At 47.9% G+C, this 20,807-nt stretch overlaps 1 protein-coding gene across 1 annotated transcript; it reads left to right on the forward strand.

Annotated features, from left to right (window-relative positions):
• Positions 1–9,643: 9,643 nt before the first annotated feature.
• Positions 9,644–18,836, forward strand: AP5Z1 (adaptor related protein complex 5 subunit zeta 1). The gene is given in 17 exon segments (XM_080354130.1): positions 9,644–9,744; positions 9,833–9,970; positions 10,622–10,808; positions 11,210–11,354; positions 12,534–12,646; positions 13,153–13,321; positions 13,655–13,800; positions 14,173–14,208; positions 14,288–14,450; positions 14,720–14,898; positions 15,343–15,485; positions 16,312–16,461; positions 16,672–16,783; positions 17,176–17,273; positions 17,440–17,572; positions 17,751–17,965; positions 18,286–18,836. Coding segments are annotated over 17 exon segments (2,439 nt in total). The 5' UTR covers positions 9,644–9,703; the 3' UTR covers positions 18,557–18,836.
• The last annotated feature ends 1,971 nt before the right edge of the window (positions 18,837–20,807 follow it).

The raw sequence follows: 20,807 nt of genomic DNA on the forward strand, positions 1-20,807 counted from the left end.
GCCGTTGCCTCCCATTGGGACCAGGGTCCTCGACTAGATGGATGGTGGTCAGGAGGCCAGGGCTGGGTGGGAGTTGTCACTGACCCTGCGCTGTGGCTCACAGCACAGCTGCTGAGAGCTGGGGCAGCCGAGTTCATACGGTGTTGAATACAAATTCTGTACATGTGGGGAGACCAAGGCAAAAGAGAAATTTTATTTCCCATGTGGCAAAAGTCACTGAGGGTCTTAAACAGGTTTTCCAAAAGGAGTGTGGAGGTTTCCTTTCATTGCCTGGCTCCCTCTCCCATCTCTCCTCCCTTGGGGACCACTGGGGTTGGCCAGTAGGAGAAGGCTTTTATTTGAACTAAATTCCAGGCTCTTCATGTACTGCAAGTACATCTTACGAGTGAAGTGGATTTGACTCACTTCAGCCACACGGAGCGGTGGGTGTGTGTGACACCTTGTGACTGGCAAAAATAAATCAACCCATGTAGCCTCCAGCTGACCGTTTTGGTTTTACGCCTGTTTGCGATCCCCCTTGGCTAACATCTTCTGGCAGCACAGCAGAGAGCTTTTAATTTAGAAAACATTATGGCTTCGGTAACGGCAAAAGAGATTTAGCAGGAATGGAATATGTCTCTGGTAGGTTATCCCCCAACCTTTACTGATTTATTGTCAGGACACTGTTGTACAGTATGACAATGCTTTTGCAGAGCAGAGAGGCAAGCCCACTGCATAAATACGTTGCAAAAAGATTTCCCTGATGTGCAGTGAGTGATACTATTGTTACGTCTGCAGGGTTTAGGGGTCAGGCACAACAGTTCAACATCTGCTGGAATTTGGGGAGAGGGAGGAAATCCACAAGGTAACAGCTAGCATCACTTCTTCCCTTCTAGATTTCCTTTCTCTTTGCCAAACCCTATTCAACAGTCAAGTCTCACCACTTGAATAAAACTCAGCCGTGTTTTATTCTCAAGCCAATTGTTTCGTGAGAGATATTTCTGAGAGAATTTCTTGTTCTCGTGATTCGCAGTTAGACTCTGCAGTGAGAGGCACACAAAGTGTTCAGGACAGTTCATTTATCTACAGCTAGGCTTTCGTCGCTGAGGTGTGTGCCTTTAGTGACAAGTTATTAGGTTGGATTTTAGTATTTTGAAAAGATTTTGTGAAGGAGGATTGTCACCAACCACAAATTGAAACAGGTCGGCCTCCCACTGTCACTTTTCCTGCTAGGAAGGTTGAGGAGCACCCGGATTAGCTCTGCTTTCTGTAGCCTTTTCAGAGCCAGAATTCAATAAAATGGACTTCAAGGAAGAACGCACGAGTGAGAGTGCAGCGTAGTTTGTGATGCATCGTTACGGTTGGGTGAGTGCTGGTTTAGATAGAGGCACAGCCTTCAAACAGCCCTGAGGCCAGGAGCTGTCCTGGAGCAGAGGAGTCTTTGGGTTTCCAGTACGTCGGGTGAGTCAACACAAGATGAGCAACCACCAGAATACCGTTCAGAATGTAAAGCTGCTAAAGTTTTGTGGATTTTTCTTTATGGCTGCTTTTTCTCTTAGAAAGTCTAAATAACTAGGCCCTGAACTTCTGTAGACTGGTCCAGCACCATAGGGTGACATGGTCTGAATCGCGGTGTTTTCATACACCAGTTGCTGCTTTATTGATACCTCTTGAAAGTCTGTCCTCAGGTTGCGTGTATAGATCTGCCTCCTCAGTATTTACAATAATACATTTCTCTTCCTTTTGTGGCTCACAGTGCCTGCTGGTTGAGAGATACGCAAATATTCACCCATTCTGCTTGAGGTGTCTGGAACTTCGCAGATCATCCTATCGGAGGATTTTTGCTTTATGAGTCTGCTGCATCCCCCTGCTACTGGAAGAAGCAGCCGTGCCACTTGACAATATATTTTTAATAGGTTTGCCTATACATTGCCTATATCATTGCCTGATACTAGGCAAAATAACTTCTTACTAAATCCTGTAGAGAGCTGTGGAAAAATGTAGTCCTTATCTGGAACACATGAGGTAGGGACATCTTGTTTCAGGCCTCCAGATGAATTCTTTCAACACGCTGCTCAGTCTGGAAGACGCTATTGCTCTTTTTCCATATCAGTCCTGACTCCCTAGACTTTGTTTTGAGCACTGCAGAGGAATGAAAATTAATGTGATAGTAGAATTAAGCCTTCAACTAGAAAGAAAACATTACATTACTGGTTACATGCAGTACTTGGATTGTTTTTAAATGGATCAACTAACTTGTTTATGTCTAAAAAGTTGCATCTCATCCTCAATTTTATTAACTGAGGGAGGTTTGAGGGGGAGAGGAGTAGGGGGCTTCACTGCATCGTCTGCTGTCTGTGTAACAAAAGTCTAGCCTTGTTTCATATTTAACCTGATAGAAGTTAGACCTGGAAAGACTTTAAAACTGACTTCTTATCTGTGAATTCGCTGTTCACCTCCCCCTATTGATTTTTCTTTTTCCCTGCTCTCCATCCTGGGCAGTGACAAAAACTAATTTGATTTTGATAGTGGTCAGTTTATAGCAACTTTTGTTGCCTCAGTTTGCAAAAGCTGAATGTGGTTGTTCTTGTTGTTTTTTCCACTGGAATTCCTTAGTTATTGTTTTGTCTTGACCTTGGCTCTTGTGATAGGAAGCTTTTTACAGTGCGATATATTTAATCTGATTTAGTGATAACACAACATGGTGCTCAGCACAGAATTAAAGATCGTGATTAGCTCATATATTCTTTTCAACTCCTTTTTTTTTCCCCATATTCCTCCCTCCCCCAGACCATTAACAGTGTCCCCTGTAGCATATCCAGTCATTTTTATTCACTGACAGGAACAGCATCTTGCATTAAGTTTTGCCCAAGGACTCGAGGATGACAGTACCAGTGGGATACTTGGGGCTCCAGAGCAGATTGAGAAAGGTCAATTTGGTCACCCTGTATTTAATTTTCATGCTGTGTTGTAGGCATGCTGCTGTTGGGCACAACATATTCAGGAAAGTGTTTTCAGAGACACATTAAAGCTTTGGAAGAGGAAATAAATAGTGAAATAAGAGCTGAAGCCTTTACAATGCTTCTGCAATCAATGTCACGGTCTAGTGTCAGGTTTGGGAGGGGAGGAAACTTGGTTTTGTGTATTTTAGGCATCTGTCTTGTGTACTGACTTAGAACTGTCATTCAGAGTTAACTTCCGCATTTTTCCCCCTTTTTCAGTAGGGAAATGCCAACAGTAAAATAAAACTTGAAGCACAGAAGGCGAGGGACTAATATCTAAGCAAGTGAGAGCACCAGACCTGAGCTTTCATACCGTGTGGTGTGGAGCACCTTGCACTGACCACTGGGGATGTTGAATTGAACTTTTCATCTGTGTTAGCAAGGAGGTTTCCCAGTGAGATATCTGGTATCGCTCTGACGTGCATTAGCATATAGATGAATGTCAAAATGTAGGGTGAAAGGAGAAACTGAAATTTAGGGATCTTGGATGACAAGGATTTAATTTAGCAAGAGTTCTGTATCTTTCTATAGAGGATGAAAAGCTGCATCTTCAAGCTGATTGTATTGAAGGATTAAATTCCAACTGGTTGGTTGTTTCATCTTTGTTTCTCAGGTTTAAACTATGACTTATAAATCATAGTTTATCGCTGATAAACGTAGATCACATAAAACTGCAGTATTAGGGAAGATCACATGTGTCAGTTTGTTGTCTTTGCCATTAGCCAGTTGTAGCAGTGTAGACACGTAGAATAAATCAGGTTGAAAGAACCCAGGCTTTTGGAGGCCTCTGCTACAACCTCTTCCTCAGAGCAGGTGCAAACGGATCATATCGCCGCGTCCTTGCCCAGCTGAGTTTTTAATGTCTCCAAAGGCGGAGGCTCCACAAAACTCTGGTCCCTGATCCACTCTGACCACCCACAAGGTGAAAACGTCTCTCACGTATCTGAGAAGTATTTCCCACACAGCTGCACGTGTTCATTGCCTTTTGTCGTGTCACGTCACACCTCTGAGAAGAGCCTCGCTCTGTCTCCTCTGCATCTTCCAAACATGTAGCTGAAGATACCACTAAGAGTTTTTTCCCCCTTTGCCTTCTTTTTTTCCTGAAGGCTGAACCAACCTGATTGTCTTGATCTCTTCTTGTACATCATGTGCTCAAACCCTCAGGATATCAGGTGGAATTGCTGCAGAAGGTCTCTGTCTTATTATACTGGGGAGCTCAAAACCAGAGACAGTGCTCTAGATACAGGCTAACGATAGAGTGGAAGAAGAATCGCTTTCCTATAACCTTTTGCAAGTACAGCCCAGTATTTGTTTGATCTGCTTTGCTGCAAGATGCATGGCTGGCTCACCCTCGGCTGCTCTGCGTACAGTGTGAGAACCAAGAGTCACAAAGGGAACTAGAAACACTCTAGATTGCATTTGTACGTATGCAACAGTCTCATCCCTCTTTTTCAAGGAAGGGTGCCGCATTGGGCTTGTAGCTTTTTGAACTGGCCGCACTGCTGAAGGATCCTGATCACTTTTAAAAATACTTGTGCTTTACATTCTCAAACAATACTTTTGATGCAATATGGAGCTTAGCTTGAATTTCATCCTCGATGCAAAATCTTTCAGGTTTTGAAGTCCTGCTGCTAGTGAAGTTGGGCATTAGAAATGAACCTCCAAAGGACCATGACTAGCTTCATCATTTTGCCTTTTCTGCACACTGAGCTTTTGATTTTGCAAATGCTGCCAGCCAGTCTCTTGGGCAGCTCCTGTTTCTGCTCCCCATCGCAGCTTTTCCCCTTGATTCGTAGTTATTTCTGTCAGCTCCGGAGTTCTTTAATCCAACTCTTAATTGAATGCCATTGCTTGAAGGTCTGCGTCTGGTGAGAATCTATGCGTTAGGTTGCAGTTATCCAACAGATTGGTCAGTCTTGTAACTTCTTGTTTCCTTCTGGGTCAAAAATTGTGCCAAAGCTGCTAGTACTACCATAGCAAACACTACTGTCGGGAAGTGTAGCTGACAGTGGAGCCAGCTGTGCTGCAGAAAACAGTTACACTACAAGGTCATCTGGCTTGCTGGAACTGATGGGAGTGGGAAGTGATGCTGCCTTGCATTTCAATCTGGACCTGACCAAACCGTAGGTGTGACTTAGGCTAGACCAACCTCTCTCTGCGGCTGCCTGGCTGTGATTAGTTAAAATAGCTCAGCAAACTCTCTCTGCTAGGTGGGTTATTTGCAGGACAGCACGTGTCTTTGTGCGTATAGGTGTGGATATATGCATCTGTAATAATGAGTGGAAAATGCCTAGCTGTGATGGTGGGCTTTGTCTCTTAGGTTGTCTTTCACAGGGCAATAATAACCACAGTGAGCATTTTACTTTGGCCTGAGCAAGACATTTTGAAAAATACTCGTTTTTCTTGGAGCACTATATTTAAATTCCAAATTTTTGATCGACTTTTAACCTTTGTATTTATATGTTCAGAAAATTCTTTTGATACCTTTTCAATTTACCAACACTGAATGAAAACCCTTCGGAATGTATGGCTGGTCCTCTCCTTACGTGTCACTTTAACTTTCAGAGCCTGAGGGTAGTTGTACCAAGTCTCCCCCTTCGCTCTCAAGGCAGAAGAAACAATTGACAATTCATGAGTGGCAGCTAAGGAAGAAAAACCCTTTAAATATTTTTTTTTTTTCAGAGAATATTAAATTAGATCTCTGTAAACATAAAATTTATATTTATTAATGTGTGTGTGAGTGCATGTGTAAATATAGATATATAAATGGTCCATGACTATTTCTTTCTCTTCAAAGGTACTTTACACAGACTTTTATACAGTATGTTGGTAAATTCCTGCACCAGGCACTGATTCTAAAGAGCGATGTACCTGTATTTTTAACAAATACGGGCAGCTGGTAGAAGCAGCTTTACTTTGATGCTTGTTTTCCTTCCTCTCACAGAGCAGAAGAGGTGACTTGGTACTTTCTTGGCTTGTGTCTTCGTCGTGCTTTCCGCAGCCCTGGCCTGTGCTGCTTTTCTGGCAAGAAAAATCCGCCAAATGGCACTAATGAAAGCTGGAAACCTTTCTTGGCTCGAATTATCTCTAGATGCGGTATCAGGGAGTTCTGGTCTGTAAGTAATAGGACCTTATTTCTAACAGAGGAAATGAATGGAGAGCCCGTGAGGATGCTGTGAGGTTGAGGAATTCCTCCTTGTCTGTCTGTCAGGTGGCTGAGCTAACACAGGGGCAATATGAAATAGTTTCTTTTCCTCTGTAGTGGGATTATTCTCCTTTTGAGATACTTCTATGTCTTCATGGGGTGTGAGGTGTATACATCCCCTTAAAAACAAACACCTAAGAGTTTTTCTAATGTTCCCATTCACCAGGAGTCAATTTTACCAATCCGGCCACGTTTCGGTCATGGTTTAACTCCACAAGGATCACTGAATTCACAGAAGTGTGTGTTTTGACCCACTTGAGCCTTTTGAGAATGAATCTTAAAAGCAGGTGGTACTTGGCTTCCTAACCCTCACTGCTCTTTCCGGATAGAAACTCCTTTTTCTGTAGGACCTGGGTGAATGCTTCACCGCGCTTTCCGCTCACTGTCCGGTGGTTGGGCTTTGATGCTGAAGGGAGGAGAGGATTGATGCTAAGAAGCATAATCAGAATAGGAGGAGTGGAAGAAAAGAGCTTTCATCCTCAGCAGAAAACAGCCCTGGTGAAAACCAGCCTTCCCCTAGTATTGAGTTATTTCTTCATGTCTGCTGCCAAGCTGGGTGATGCACCTTTGCCATGATCCGGACCTTTCTGTCCTCATCCTACCCCACCTCAGTTTCACCTATATCAGTCTGAAACAGCCTTCCTTAAAGCTAAGGGCAATGTTGAGGGGAAATGTCTGTTCATGAAAGAAAAATGAGATTTAAATGGAGCAAAAACAAGTGAGTTTTCCTTCTCTTTCACTGCTTTGCTGCTAAAAGCCTGGTGCGGAACCTCCTCACGTTCTGCTGATGTATGTGCCACTCTTTGGGGTGGACGGGCTGCTACGTAGGCAAGTTTGCTCTGTAGCAAATTAATTGCTGTAAACTCACTTTCCTTTTTCTTCCTTCTCACCCAAATGGACTCGAAGTGGAGGGAAGGAACCAGAGTATTGTCGTTTGTAAGATCTCTTTGTTTTAATGGAAGAGAAAGCGGAGAATGTAAAAAACAAAAAATCTCATTCAAATGTACTGATATGGAAAACAGAATGGCTTTAAAATACACAAATCTTACGACGCTGTATATTGTTCTGGGTTTGTGCTGCGATGAGACTGGCCTTGTCCAGCCTGGCAGCCGAACTCCGCAGAGCCAAAAAGAGCATTTTAGGATTCTGTGGCTATCTAAAGGACTGTTAGCCAAAGGACTGTTAAAAAGGTGTTTAGGGATAAATCAGAAGCTGTAGATGAGCAAGGATGGTAAAGCTGGAAATTCAGATCCAACTCTGAATATTTGCTTTAAAAATATATATATATATATATAAAAATCTGAGGCTCCCCCTGTTCTGCCCGTTTGCATCCCCGCTGGGTCCTTAGGGGAAGGCCACGGTGAGATGAGGACCTGCAATACCTCAGTGGCTCAACGAAGTGGTTTTTTTCTGCAGAGATCCGGGGGAGCTTTACCCCTTTCACCTAAATTTGGCACTTAATTTGAATGGGGATGGATGGGGGAACTAAAGCCATGCTTGCATTTCAGTTCCTGGCGTTGCCTGTACAAGGCACCTCCAGCCAGATGTTCTCGGTTTTCGTGGTTCTTTTACAGCTGACATCAAAAGTATTTTGTATTTCTCGTGACTTGTTTTCGTGATCAGTGCTTTCCAAAAAGCAGGCGTGGATCCCAAGGGGGGAAACGCTCTGTCTGGGGCAGTGGATGTGACGCTCATCTCCTCTACCTGCCCGCGGGGCAGCGCTGCTTCGCTTCCTGGGCTGGAGCTCGCCGGAGGAGACGGCAAATCCAAGCGTCCGAGGAGCAGGACTTGCATTTCCACATCCAATGACATACAGTGGTTTTGTGCTGGTTGTTTTATTTTGTTTTGTTTTTTTAATATGGAGCCATACATTTTTTTTTTAAGTGATTTGAGGTCTGAATGTGATTTCTAATGTATCAAGAACGTTAATATTTTAAAGCTATAACAAAGTTTTAAATTTCTACTATTTTTTTTTTTCATTTATTTTAACTGTTCTGTTACCTTAATTTGATGTATGTGGTTGGGGAATGTTGCTTCTCCTCTTAGCATTTGTTTCTATAACCAGAAATAAAATTATATATGAAAGAGAAAATACCCTGTAATTGCTTGGCTGCTTTTGAGTGACAGATTTTTACCGTTCCAACAGGATAAAATTATTATTAGTATTAATAGTATTATTAATAATAATTATTACTAACTATATGTAATTATTAATAATTATTATTGTTATTAATAATGATTAGTAATAATTATTTGTTTAATTATACAATTAATGAATTAATAGGTAATACTTTTTATCCATTTTTATCCTGTCATGGGGGGGTTGTTGCACAATCTACCCTGCTCACAATGTGAGCGAACAGAGTGGTTTAGGGTTTTTCTTTTTCTTTTATTATTTTCATTAAATACTATAGGAGGGAGGTAAATGTCTGGACACCTTGCACTGTTTCAGAGTTCACAGATACCCTGGTTTTGATCTCTTGTCAGTTATTCGTACAGATGTTCAGAGTGAACATCTGTATGTGTGTGTGTTTGAGATGCATCATGCTTCCCTTGGGGATTTTAAACTATTCCTCCAGCTCTAGCTTTTGTTTTGTCATGAAGTGAAACATTGTTTTGAAAGATAAATTGAGTGTATTTTACTGTAAATTATAATTGTTTCATTTAAGCACATGAGGTCAGGAAATAGTTCTTTATCCAGCTGCCTTACAGTTAGGGTTTTCCTCCTGGCAGAGCTACAACTTAAGTTCAGGGTTTATTTTCACTTAACAAAGTCATTCTGAGCCTCAAAATTGAATAGGACTATCTTTTAAAACCTCAGTTGATGTAAATTAGCTGTATTTCACAAACTTGTTTAAAAAGAAATGATTAAATTGTACGCAGTATAGCAAAGATAGGCAGCCAGAACCCTTTTTTTGGGCAGAGACATACCAAAGGGAAAGCACCGAGCCCCATCCCATGACTTCTTTTCCTCCCCGTTGGGTGATGCTCAGCGCGGCAGCGAGAGCTTCAGGCTTATGAGCAGTCGGGAGGGACGTTTCTCACGGGGAGATGTTAATTAGTGCCTTTTTAACCTTTTAGAAGCTCTGAAGACTGAGCAACTGTTTTTAACATCTCTTGCCCTTTTGGGGAAGCATCATTTTTTTGAACAGATTGCAGGAAAGACTAATATGGCATTTTTTTATCATCACGCTCTTAAAAACCCAAAGTCTTGCCGTGATGTCTGAGTCCCCAGAGCCGTTCTCCTCCATGCCAGGCTTCACCTCGGACTCCTGAGGTGGAGAACAATAGCAGCATCTCGAAATAATCCATGAAGGAGGATTTTTGCCCTTTCCCCTTCTTCCCTCCTCCCCGCGAGCAGGACCCGGCCCAGCTTCACCCCAACCAGCCCCGCCCGGAACCTTCGTGCAGCAGCAGCCGCGTTCCCCCGGAGCCGCCCCTGCCGGACCGCCCGCTCCTGGGGGGCCGCTTTGGCCGCGTACCGGGGCGGAAAGGCGCGAGTCGTTGAGCGTCCGGCATGTTCACGGCGGCGGCCGAGAGTTTCCTCAAGCAGGCGAGGTACCGCGGGGCTGGGGCACTGAGGGGGTGGTGAGTGCAGCCCCGGGGCTCCCGAGGAGAGCCAGGGATTAACTCGCTGTCCCCGCAGGGAGGTCCAGGCCGAGGAGCTGCGCCGGTTCGCCGCCCGCGTCGCCGCCGCCCTGCAGGGCCCGGAGCGGAGCCCCGAGGCGGTGAGCGGGCTGCAGAGGCTGCACCTCACCCTGGCCGCCAGCAGGTACCCCCGCGGGTGAGTGCCACGCTGTCCCGCCGGTGTTCGAAACCAGAAACGTGTTGCTTTCTTGACAAATAGAGGGGGCGAGGGGTTTAGTACTTTTAAAAAAAAACACAGTGTTTTGGAAACATTGGGCTCGGTAGGACAAGGGTTGATGGCTTTAAACTGAAGGAGGGGAGACTTAGGTGAAATATAAGGATGAAATTCTTCCCCACAAGGGCAGTGAGGCCCTGGAACAGGCTGCCCAGCGCAGCTGTGGATGCCCCATCCCTGGAAGGGTTCAAGGTCAGGTTGGACGGGGCTTGGACCAACCTGATCTGGTGGAAAATGTCCCTGCCCATGGCAGGGGGATGGAACGAGGTGATCTTTAAGGCCACTTCCAACCCAAACCATTCTATGATATAAATGTAAAGCCCCTCTTTGCTTTTCCCCCCCATTGCTAAGCGGAAGGTGCCTGCCTCCTTTGGCACTGAGGGTAATGAGCGTTTGCGTCACTGAACACGCTTTCAAGCTGCGCTAAGGAGCAAAATTCAGAAGTGGAGATGGTAAGATGGCGTTAGTCAGGATCACTGTCAAGGGAGATCATCCCAAGATCAAGAACATGCAGCAAATAAGTCTCTGAATGTTTCCTTGCCTTGCAGTGATGCTTTACTGTGACTCTTGCAGGCTAGATGGCAAGTTTGTGGAACAGCTCCAGAAAGTGCTCTGTTCATCCAAGAGCCCTGAGCAGATTCAGATGTTATGTGCTGCCATCCTGAGAGAGATGTCGCCTTGCAATGACCTGATCCTCTCCTGTGATGAGATTCAAGATGCAAAGCTCTTGAGCCTGGTATCCTCTGTCCTTTTGGCTCAGGTAAGTGACCTGTCAAGTCAGAAATCTTCCCCTGTCAAGATGGATTTGCTTTCTGATTGTTCCCTGTTTACTGAGCTCAGGGGAAGTGAAAATCAATTGAAAGTATCTAGGAAAAAAGCAGCATTTCCATGTTCACTTAAGGAACTTAATTATTTTACTCTGTGTAGGAAAAAATGGCAACTTTTTAATGTTTAATTTATGTTGTGAGTTATGTTTGCTCTTCCCCTCCTGGCATCTCTGAATTCACATCGCAGAAAATCTCTGTGAGATGTGGTAAAACATCCTGTGCTGTGAGGCTTTTTGTGTTTTACATTGGTGTTATGCCTGATGGAATAGTTTGTATGATATTGATCCCTAGCATTAGTAGATTATCCTAGCTTTACCTCTGCTTTGTTTTTAAGGGAAATAAGAAGGCTGAACTGTCTGCCGTGGGGCAGCGTATTGTGCAAGTGCTTGAAAGAAGACTGCCTGAGGGTCGAAGTGCTCGGTACCTTCTTCCTGTCCTCTCAAATGTCATCAGTCTTTCACCAGAATCACTAACTGAAGGTAAATATATAGGCAGGCCTGAGGTTACGGTCTGGCTGTGATCTGTGTAGTGATCAGAAGGTTCTCTGAAGGCTTTGGCTCAGAGCAGGGCTTGGAAACTGTTGTTAAAAGAACATAAACTTATTGGACAAGAGAGCATTCCACCACTCAAAAATGGGACTGGGCCTTCAGCTGCTTTGGCCCCTTTTGGAGGCCAGAGTCTCCATTCTGTGTGGGTTTGTATCACGGTAACATGTCTCCTATTGCAGGAGGAGTGTGAAATCTCTTTATAAGAGAGTCAGAACTGTATGGGCAGCAGTGAGTAAAACGAGAGCATTCCAGGCTTAAAATGGGAAGGAGCTGTGTTGCGAGCAAGAGTCTGTTTCTGTGAGTTTCCTGCAAGGTTTGTCGTGCAGTCTAAAGCTCTGGGGAGGACGCGGGGCCAGGGTGTACAGGCTGGCTGCGCGGGCAGGATTACCTGCCTTGGCTTCTGCCTGTTCTCTGTGAGGGATTTATGTCTGTCGAGCTGAAGCCACTCACTGCCTGAATAGATACGACGGTGTTTTTGCACCTTCCTCCTGACAGCAGCTGTGGATGGAGACAAAGGAACAAGGACCTCTGGACTGAGCTGGTACCAGAAGTCCTTGGTCCTAGCACGTACTCCCTGACTGAGGAGAGGGGCAAAACAATAATGAGACTGACCCAGTGGCTAAGAATGAGAAAAGGACGGGGAGCTCTGAAATAAGTGTGAGCGATCCTGGACTTTGAAGTGGTATGAGGAGGAGCACAGGGCATCCACCTTGGGGAAACAATTTGCTGACTGCTGGATCAGAGAGACAGTGATCTAGGCTGGAGGAAAAGCACAGCAGCTGAGGGGCAGCAGGGTTGTGTTGCAGAGAATCATAGAATAGTTTGGGTTGAAGGGACCTTCCCAGCTCCCTCAGTGCCGCCCTGCCATGAGCAGGGACATCTTCACCAGCTCAGGTTGCTCAGAGCCCCGTCCAGCCTGGCCTGGGATGTCTCCAGGGATGGTTCATCCACCACCTCTCTGGGCAGCCTGGGCCAGGCTCTCACCACCCTCAGTGTAAGTAATTTCTTCCTCATGACTATCCTGAATCTCCCTCCTTTAGTTTGAAACCATCACCCAGAGATTGTTTCTCTGCCTGGTCTAGCAATGAGCCTGTGACTTCCCTTGTACAGAACAGACCAATGTCGTCAGTAGAAAGATGGCCGACTGGCTGAGGTACGCGAGCATTCAGCAAGGAGTCGCTCAACCCTCTGGAGGCTTCTTCTCCTATCCCAGGACCAAACAGGTGAGTGCTGAGTTGCCATGATCATCTTACAGGGGCATTTGTTAATCAGTTACCTTTTGGTTTCACAAAATCAGCTTCTTTTGGGAAATTTTGACCTAAAAGGGCTGCTGTTCTTTGGCACTTTTTGTTGAGTAAGTGGCCAAGACATGTAGGAGATCAAAGTAGGGGGATTTATAGCTTCAAGACATAGAAGTTCTGCTCTAGAGCCAGAACTTTGATCCATGAAGTAGTTTTGAGGGGAGAGTCTTTTGGTGACCATGGACCTCAAAGTAAAAGCTGATTTCAAATGAGGCTTGTGTGAGAAGGAAGGGAAATATTTGGGGTGTTTCAGCTGGGCAAAAGAATCCAACACAGTTGCCTTTTCTCGCTCTGGATAACTGCCTCCCTGCACTCCCCATAGTACGTATAAATGAAGGCTGCTTGTCTTCACGGGCTGAGAGGAGTTTTTCTTGCCTTCTCACTTAGCCTCTCCCTGGGGATCTGACCTGCTGCATCTTTTCTCCCAGCCTGGCCCTGTCACAGAGGTGGATGGTGCCATTGCCACAGACTTCTTCACAGTGCTCTCTGTGGGTCAGTACCACACACAGGACCAGTGGCTCAATGTTCAAGCCTTCTCCATGCTGCGAAACTGGCTGCTCTGCTATGGGGGCAGAGGGTTGAAGACCCCTAATTCAGGTACAAACTGAAGGGCTTCACACCCAAGAGGAGTGTGTGCTCTGAGATGATTAGGTGGCAGGAATATGGGCAAGAGCTCAGAGCTCTTGGACTAGGAACAGTGGAACTTTGGGAAGAAATTTCACACAACCTCCTGACTGATTCTTACTGACCATTCCATGACGAATTATTCATTCAGTGGGTCCCTGAGAAAAAAGGTGTGGCGGTAGGAAACCGCAACTCCTTAGTGTTCTTGTAACACTCCCTTCTTCCCCCAGCCTCCTTTTCTTCGCAGGGCACCTGGGTTACGCTGCCCGTGACATGAGCTGACGCGTGGTAACCTTCATTCTGCAGGAGATGATTCGGGAATGGACAAGTCTGTTACGTCCATGGTCTCTACTACCTCCACATCTAATCGCCTGCTTCCCTCAAAGGACTATCTGCGGGAGAAAGCCTTCGAGTACTGCCAGCGGCTTATTGAGCAGAGCAACAGGCATAAGTGTTGCCACAAACCCTCCTTAGAGCACTCTTGATGGTGGTCTTGAACATGTTTCTGGTTCAGTGCGGCTTTGGACTGGGATCTCAGGCTCTAGAGTGCAGTCAGGCTCTAGACATGGGACCAGTTGCAGCTACTGGTGCAGATCATTGGCCAGCCCTAAGCTGGGGTATTGGGAGGGATTTGGAGGCAATGGCCATGTTCTAGCTCCTACCCTTGATTTTTGGGGGGGAACTGTGGAACTTGGTTCTCATTAGCCTGAAATCGGGATCAGTGCATTCCCACCTGTCCTGAAATCTGGGTTAGTGCTCAAACTGACAGCCTAATGTTCCTGTTTGGACTCAGAGTTTAACCTGGACTCCCTTCTGTGGCAGGACCCCTGAAGAAGGATGATGGAGATCTGCAGAAAGCTGTAAGTACACAGAGGTGGAGCTGAAGCTCAGGGAATTGTGGCTTCCCCAACTCTGATCTGTCTCTCTGCTCTCCTGCAGTGTCTCATAGAGGCAGTGGCGATCATGGACATCATCTGCAAACAGGACTGCTCCTACGTGTACCGCACAGTCTCCTTCCTTAAAATCCTACACAGCAGAATCTGTGGGGATGCCACTTATGCCAGGGCATTGCTGCCCGTTGCCCAGTTCTTCCTGAACCACAGTAAGTCATCAGCTCTCGCCTCCTTCTCCATGATCTTGTCTTGCGTGCTCTCAGCGCATCCTTTTGTCCTGGCAGTCTGCTCACTGCCAGACTTGGTAATTCAGCCTTGGCTGTACTCTGGGATGGGTGATCTCACTCCAGGAGACCCAAGAGCTGGACTGTCCTGTGCTCTTTAGAAAAACATAACCCAAATTTAGCTTAGCTCCTGGAGCTTGTGTTAGCAGGGCTGCGGGGTGCGCTGTGCTCAGCTGTGTGCTGTGTTCTTCCAGGCAAAACAGCAACTGAGGACTCTGAAGCAATCTACAAACACTTATTCACTGATATCCCAGCTCAGCTCTTCCACAACCCATCCCTGGCCTTCGAATTTGTCCAGTTCTGCAAAGAAAACAGCCGGCTCTTCACTGAGGCCTCCGGCATATTCAGGCAGAGCTTCCCAAATCTCTTCAAGGTACAGCTTGCTGGAGCAGCAGAGGACAGAACCTGCTGCACGTTCCTTTCTGAGCCCCAGACCCTTGTGTTTGCCCTCCCGTGCACCCTAGAGCCCTCCGTGTCCCTCCATGGCAACGCTAGGGAGAGCATAGGCAAGAAGTACTGTTAGAAAAGCAGGTGTTAGTGTTACTGCCAGTGGTTTGGGAAGCGCAGTGAACACAGCACTTTGTTTCTGGAAAACTTTTAACAAGTTGCAGCTTTCCAGCCACTGACTGAGCTGCCAGCTGCCTGTGTTGAGCTTCCAGCAGCATCCCCGGTTTAGAACTAACCCTCAGACTTGTCTGGTTTTGTTTTTCAGAAGTGACTTTCCCTTCCCTGTCCCTTTTGGTCACAGTGTGGGAGTTGTCTGGGTGTGTGGTGGAGTAGCAGGGATAGTGCAGCACTTTGTGCTTGTTCCTTGCAGTTTCTGGCGTGGAACAGCCCACCCCTGATCTCTGAGTTTGTGGACCTTCTCCCATTTCTGCTGGATGCAGGCACAGCCATTGAGATCTTCCATTTGCTGCTCGACCTACCCTGTTTATCTGCAGCTCTGGACATCCAGCTGAGGTAACGCTCCCTACTTTTCCTCTCGCTTGCTAATCAGGGTCTTGACATTGACCATAGCCTAATACATGCTTCTCTGAGCCTCAGCTGTCCTCTGGCTGCTGCTGTCACAGAGCAAGAGGTATCTGCTACAGTCAGGTTAGCACAAAGCTGCACAGATGTCAGCCTGATTTTCTTAGTGATGTGCTGTGCATGGGAAGAGAAGGTGACCAGCTCTTGTACTTTAGTACCAGACTCTCTTTGGGCCTCAGGGAGCTGTTGTCCTTCCCTTCTCCATACCAGCTCCGAACTGTTGCCACATGCTGGAGTATCTGCCACCTCAGCACAGTGTGGGCTACCTGGTCTTCTCTCCCTGCCCTTACCCCTCTTTTCTGGCTTTGTTCTCCTGGAGGCATACAGAGGTTCCTTCCTGAGGCCATTAGGAACTGTGAGTCTCCAGAAAGATGGAGTAGGACAGGACTGGCTCTTCCTGCCGTACCTCTGCTCTTCCTTGTCTTCCCTGGCATTAGCAGCTCTTTCTGGAGTTCTCAGAAAAGGGAGTCACCTTAGAGGCAAGATATTGGTGGGTTTCAGTCACTGAGGGATACAGAGCTCCATTTTCCCCTTTCCCTGGAATGATACAGAAGCAATTCTGCAACTATTACCTGAGCCCAGGGAGTCTGAGCCCATAATTACAGTCATCCTGGTTCTCTGGCTTCCAGAGGGACTGTGTTAGATCAACCTGCTGTCCCTGTTTCAGTGGAAAGGGAGTTGTTTCATTGTTCAGAATTCCAGCTATGCCCTGGCCCGTGCCCATCACACAGGACATTCTGTGTGTGTCTCTTGTTAGGTCAGCTGCTCTTCCTACCTCCGAGAGGGCTGCCTGTGACCCAGCTGTGGTGCCGGCCACTTGTCTGGAAGCTTTTCACCATCCTCTCTACAAGAGCGTGTTCCAGTATCTTCTCCGCACCGACTCTGTTCACGAGGATGCCCCGGAAAGGTAGGAGACTGCCCTAAGGGTTTGGTTCAGCCATCCAGCACTGGGAGGCAGCACTGGGGTTACTGGGAACGGCACAGCCACTCTCAGCTGGGGTGTGGTGGTTTTGATCTCCCCTGTGGTAGATCTGCCAAACACTCAAAGGACTTTTGGGGGATAGGGACGAGCAGCCAGGGAACAAGCCTTCCACAGTGACTTTTCTGTTGCCCACAGGCTGATTCTGCTTCGGCAGCTGCTGGGATCCCTGGCCAGCAGCCCGAGGGTCGTGCAGTGTGCAGAGACTGTCCCTGTCCTACTGGAGCTCTTTTTCGGGGTGGTGGCAGAGGTAGGCTCTCCTTGGGGAGTTTGGCTCCCAGTCATGCCGCAGGGGTCTCCTGTTATATGAAGAACAGTCATAGAAGCAAAAGTTTTAAGACACTGCATCTTCAACAGGGGGGTGCATGAGGGCAGGGTGAGGTGGCCTAATACTGGCATGAAGCAGCACTGAGCTGGCTGCTAAATTGGGAGAAGCAGAAAAGCTCCATGGTGGAGTGTCAGGCTGCACACTGCTCTCAGCCAGCTGTGGGTGAGAGCAGAATGAGCACCTGATACCTGCTCTGTGCACTGCTGCCTGCTCGGTCAGCCTTTTTCTGTGCCAGCCGTCTCACCTGGCTGGTTAGTTTGAGTTTTGGCTGCTGGAAGTCCATGATGTTGCTAAAGCAAGGGCTTGTTTCTCAGTTTGCAGATGAACAGCTGATAAACCAGCTGGTGGTGCTGCTGCTGCAGAGGAGTGATGAGCTCTACGAGATCCCAGCGTTTAGAGATGAGGTGTACAGGTGAGCATTTTTGGAGGGTGCAAAATGGGAGCTGCACCTTCAGCCCTTCTAGAAGCATCGCAAGTGTACGGCCATTGTGCCAGCGGCTGGGTGCTGCCAGCACCTTCTTGGTTTGGTCATGACCACCTTGCACCTGCTCTGAGCTCTGCCCATCTCTCTCTTCCAGGGTGCTGAGCTCACAGCTGGTGATGCTCTGCAAGCTGCGCCCTGCACTCATCCTGGAAGTGTCCAAGGAGATTCTGGAGTTCACAGGGACAGTCAGCAACATCCAGAACAAGGAGCCCATCTTCACCCACATGGTAAGCAGGGCCTGGCTGCTTCTGCACACGTTGCTCCAACTGCGGTGCAACCTGTTTGTCACCTTCCCTTTCCTCCTCTCCTCTGTCCTTGCATTAGCTAATCTGATTTGCCATTCCCTAAAAAATATTCCATCCTCTTCCCTTCTTTTTACCCTGAGCTCATCTGCCTTCGCTTCAGGTCTGGGCTATTGGAGAGTACATGTCTGTGTCCTATGACAAGCGCTGCACTGTGGAGCAGATCAACCGATTCTTTGAGACTCTAGAGGCCACGCTGTTTGAAATCACCCAGATCCAACTGCTGGCCAGCACACCCAGCTACGCACCCCGCGCCATCAGTGTCCTTATGGCCACCCTGGCCAAGCTGGCAGCTCGCAGCCAGGACCTGATCCCCAGGTGAGGAGGGATGGCAGGGAAGGGCAAAGGGCTGAACTGTGCAGATCTCATGGGTCCAAACACAGATGTTTGCTGGTGTTAAATAATCAAGCATGCCAACTGATGGAACCTGAAACTGAAACAGGCTGGAGGAAGCAAGCTGTGGAGGCGCACATTTCGGGGAAGTGGGTTTCATCTGCTCACTGACACTGTGCATCAGCAGGAGGGGGTGGGTGGCCTCTGATGTTCACCAACAACACGGAAAGTACACAGGCTGAAGTGGGAGCCTTGCTGGCTCTTAGGGTCCTGCCAGCTGATGTCCATGTTCTTCTCTCCTGCAGAGCATCCGTGTTGCTGTCCAAGATGAGGACATTTGTGCAGAGCCCTGCTATCACCTCTGCTTACTGCAAGGAGGACCTTGAGGACATCCTTACTGGAGCAACTGAACTCATGAACTTACTGAAAATGCCAAGTGCGGCTCAGTTAGTGTTCACACCGCCTGTAGATGTGGCCAGTACGCGGTTTCAGAGGGAGGTGAATGAGTCCCTCCCTTTTGCCCTGAGGATCGTCACCCGTCTCCTAGAGCCAGCTCCTGGCTTTGTGACGGACTGAGGACACAGGGTTTCTGAGGGGCTCCGGCCTCTCTGGACACTGCTGACGCTGAGGCCCTGCTCTCAACTGGAAATGAGGAACAAATAGTTGTGACTGAAACAGAAAAGAGGAATAAGTAGAGCTGAGGCTGCTCTTTTGGTCTGAGGCTCTTTGTATTTCTGTCTCATAGCGCCTCTTGCATTTCTGCCTCCTCTCCCTGGCCAGTATGGATTGAAAATCCCAGTGGATTTCTATGAATGTGGCAGGAGGGTGAGTGCGTGCATTAATACCCAGCACACCATGCCCCTTTGGAGATACAGTTCTTCTTCCCTTCCCTCCTGTGATGTGTTTCTCAATGCCCTTTGCCCTCACTACACCCTGGCTATGCATGTCCTTCTTTTATTGCATCCCTGCTTGCGGCAGATCAGCCCCTGTGAGGTGCAGAAAGCAGAAGCGACTCCATTAAGTCTCCTGTGAGCCCTCCATGGTCTTCTGTCTTACCATCAGAGTGAACATGTCGAAATCCAAGAGACAGCTACCAGATGGGAGCTTAGAGAGATTTATTGACCCAGTTTAGTGTTGACACCAAGAGCATTTCTTAACATACATCAGCCCAGTGTCAAACAGGTGCCATGCTTTGTTCCGTATCGGCGTGAGAAGTTTATACATACTCGAGCTGTACAGTATTAACAAATGGGGGAAGCAAATCCCTCCTGCTGCTCCTCCCAGGAGAAGCAAGCCCTCATGCACACTGGTAAATAGCTGGGTTTATTTACAGTCTGTTGCAATACCTGACTGCACCATGAGCAACATACAGCTCTGGGGCTGTTTCCCACCTTCAGGGGAGCCTGCAGAGGGTTGTGTTGGTTACCCCGCTTCTGTCTAGTGCAAACCAAGCTGCCCCTGAGCCCTGGCTCCCGGGCGGGGGGGTAGGGAGTGCATGCAGCCTGCCCAGGGGCTCCAGACAGCCCATTTCCAGCCCTGCAAACCTGCTGAGCTCCATGGGGGATGATCAGACCAACACACCCACTTGATTCAACGTCGAGTGAATCACCAGCAGCCCCGTGAGGCTCTGAGCCTTTGCTCACCTGCCTGGTACAGCCGAGTCAGTGGTAGGAGGGCTGCGTCGCTCCCAGTCCTGCTGAGACGGCACCCCGGGCCGCTTGGCTTGAGCATGGCAGAGCAGAGAAGCAAAAGGCACAAGTGTCTCGGTGAAGGTCTGTCTTACCCTGGAAAAGGCAGGCCAGGCTGCGTTGAAATCCACCAATGGAGTGTTTCCCCTGCATGGAGTGTTTGCCCTGCATGGAGTATTTCAGCATCTCTCTCCTTCTGCAAAGTGCAAGACTAAGCACAGAAACCAAAACTACAGCGATGAAGTAGCTGAGGTTTAATTAAGGCCAACCTTGTTAAGCATCCCTTTTTTTAGCATCACAATCCTCGGAGCACTGTTGTTGGGAGGTGCCATGTGAACATCTGATCTGCTGCCCAAGCCCGGTCCGTGCTGGTTTAAGCACGGGGTGTGATGTAGGGCTTTGCAGCAGGCTGTCTTCATAGGGTTCAGCTGAACTAGGTCTCGGTACCTGTCTATATGTGGAAATCAGGTCGGGTTTATCCCATTAACGTTGCTAAAAGCACAGCGAGGACGTGGCAGGCGGGAGGCTGGGTGTGCAGAGTCGGGCCAGCCGCACGGTGGAGCTGCCACCTCAGCTCTGGTGACACCATTGCTGTTGGCAGCAGATAGCAGAGCTGTTTCTGGGACATTCAGGACTGACCTTCCACAGGGAGCCTTTTGCTGCTCATCATCACCCGTCAGCAGCACAAACTTCTGAGATGCTTTGAGCTGGGCAGAACACAGGGCGGCCACACAACGGCCTGGCAAAGAGGGAGGGGAGGACCAGGACACGGTGCCAAGATCTTGTCTGTCTGAGTCAGTGTCAGCTTGTTCAGGTCCCAGGTGGCACAAACCCACCATTCCGAGCTCGCAGGGACCAGAGGCAGAAGCACTAACCCGGCCATAGCCCCTTGGAGATGGCAACAGCTCCTGCCTGGGGAAATTCTCCACTTGTGAATGCCCCGTGGTGCTGGGTCAGCCCTAAGGACCTTCTGCCAGGATCATGGTGCCAGAGCCAGGCAATAAATCTGCTGCATGAGCAAGGGTGAGAGAGTCCTTTTCTTCAAGGGGCTCCCCCCAGGACTCGGGGAACTGCTGGTGGTGTCAGCCCTTTGCTGCAGCTGCTTCACATCCTCAAGCAGGTCTGGGGGCAGCGTGATT

The sequence above is a fragment of the Nesoenas mayeri genome (genome assembly GCF_963082525.1).
Source record: "Nesoenas mayeri genome assembly, chromosome: 15".
Taxonomy (NCBI): domain Eukaryota; kingdom Metazoa; phylum Chordata; class Aves; order Columbiformes; family Columbidae; genus Nesoenas; species Nesoenas mayeri.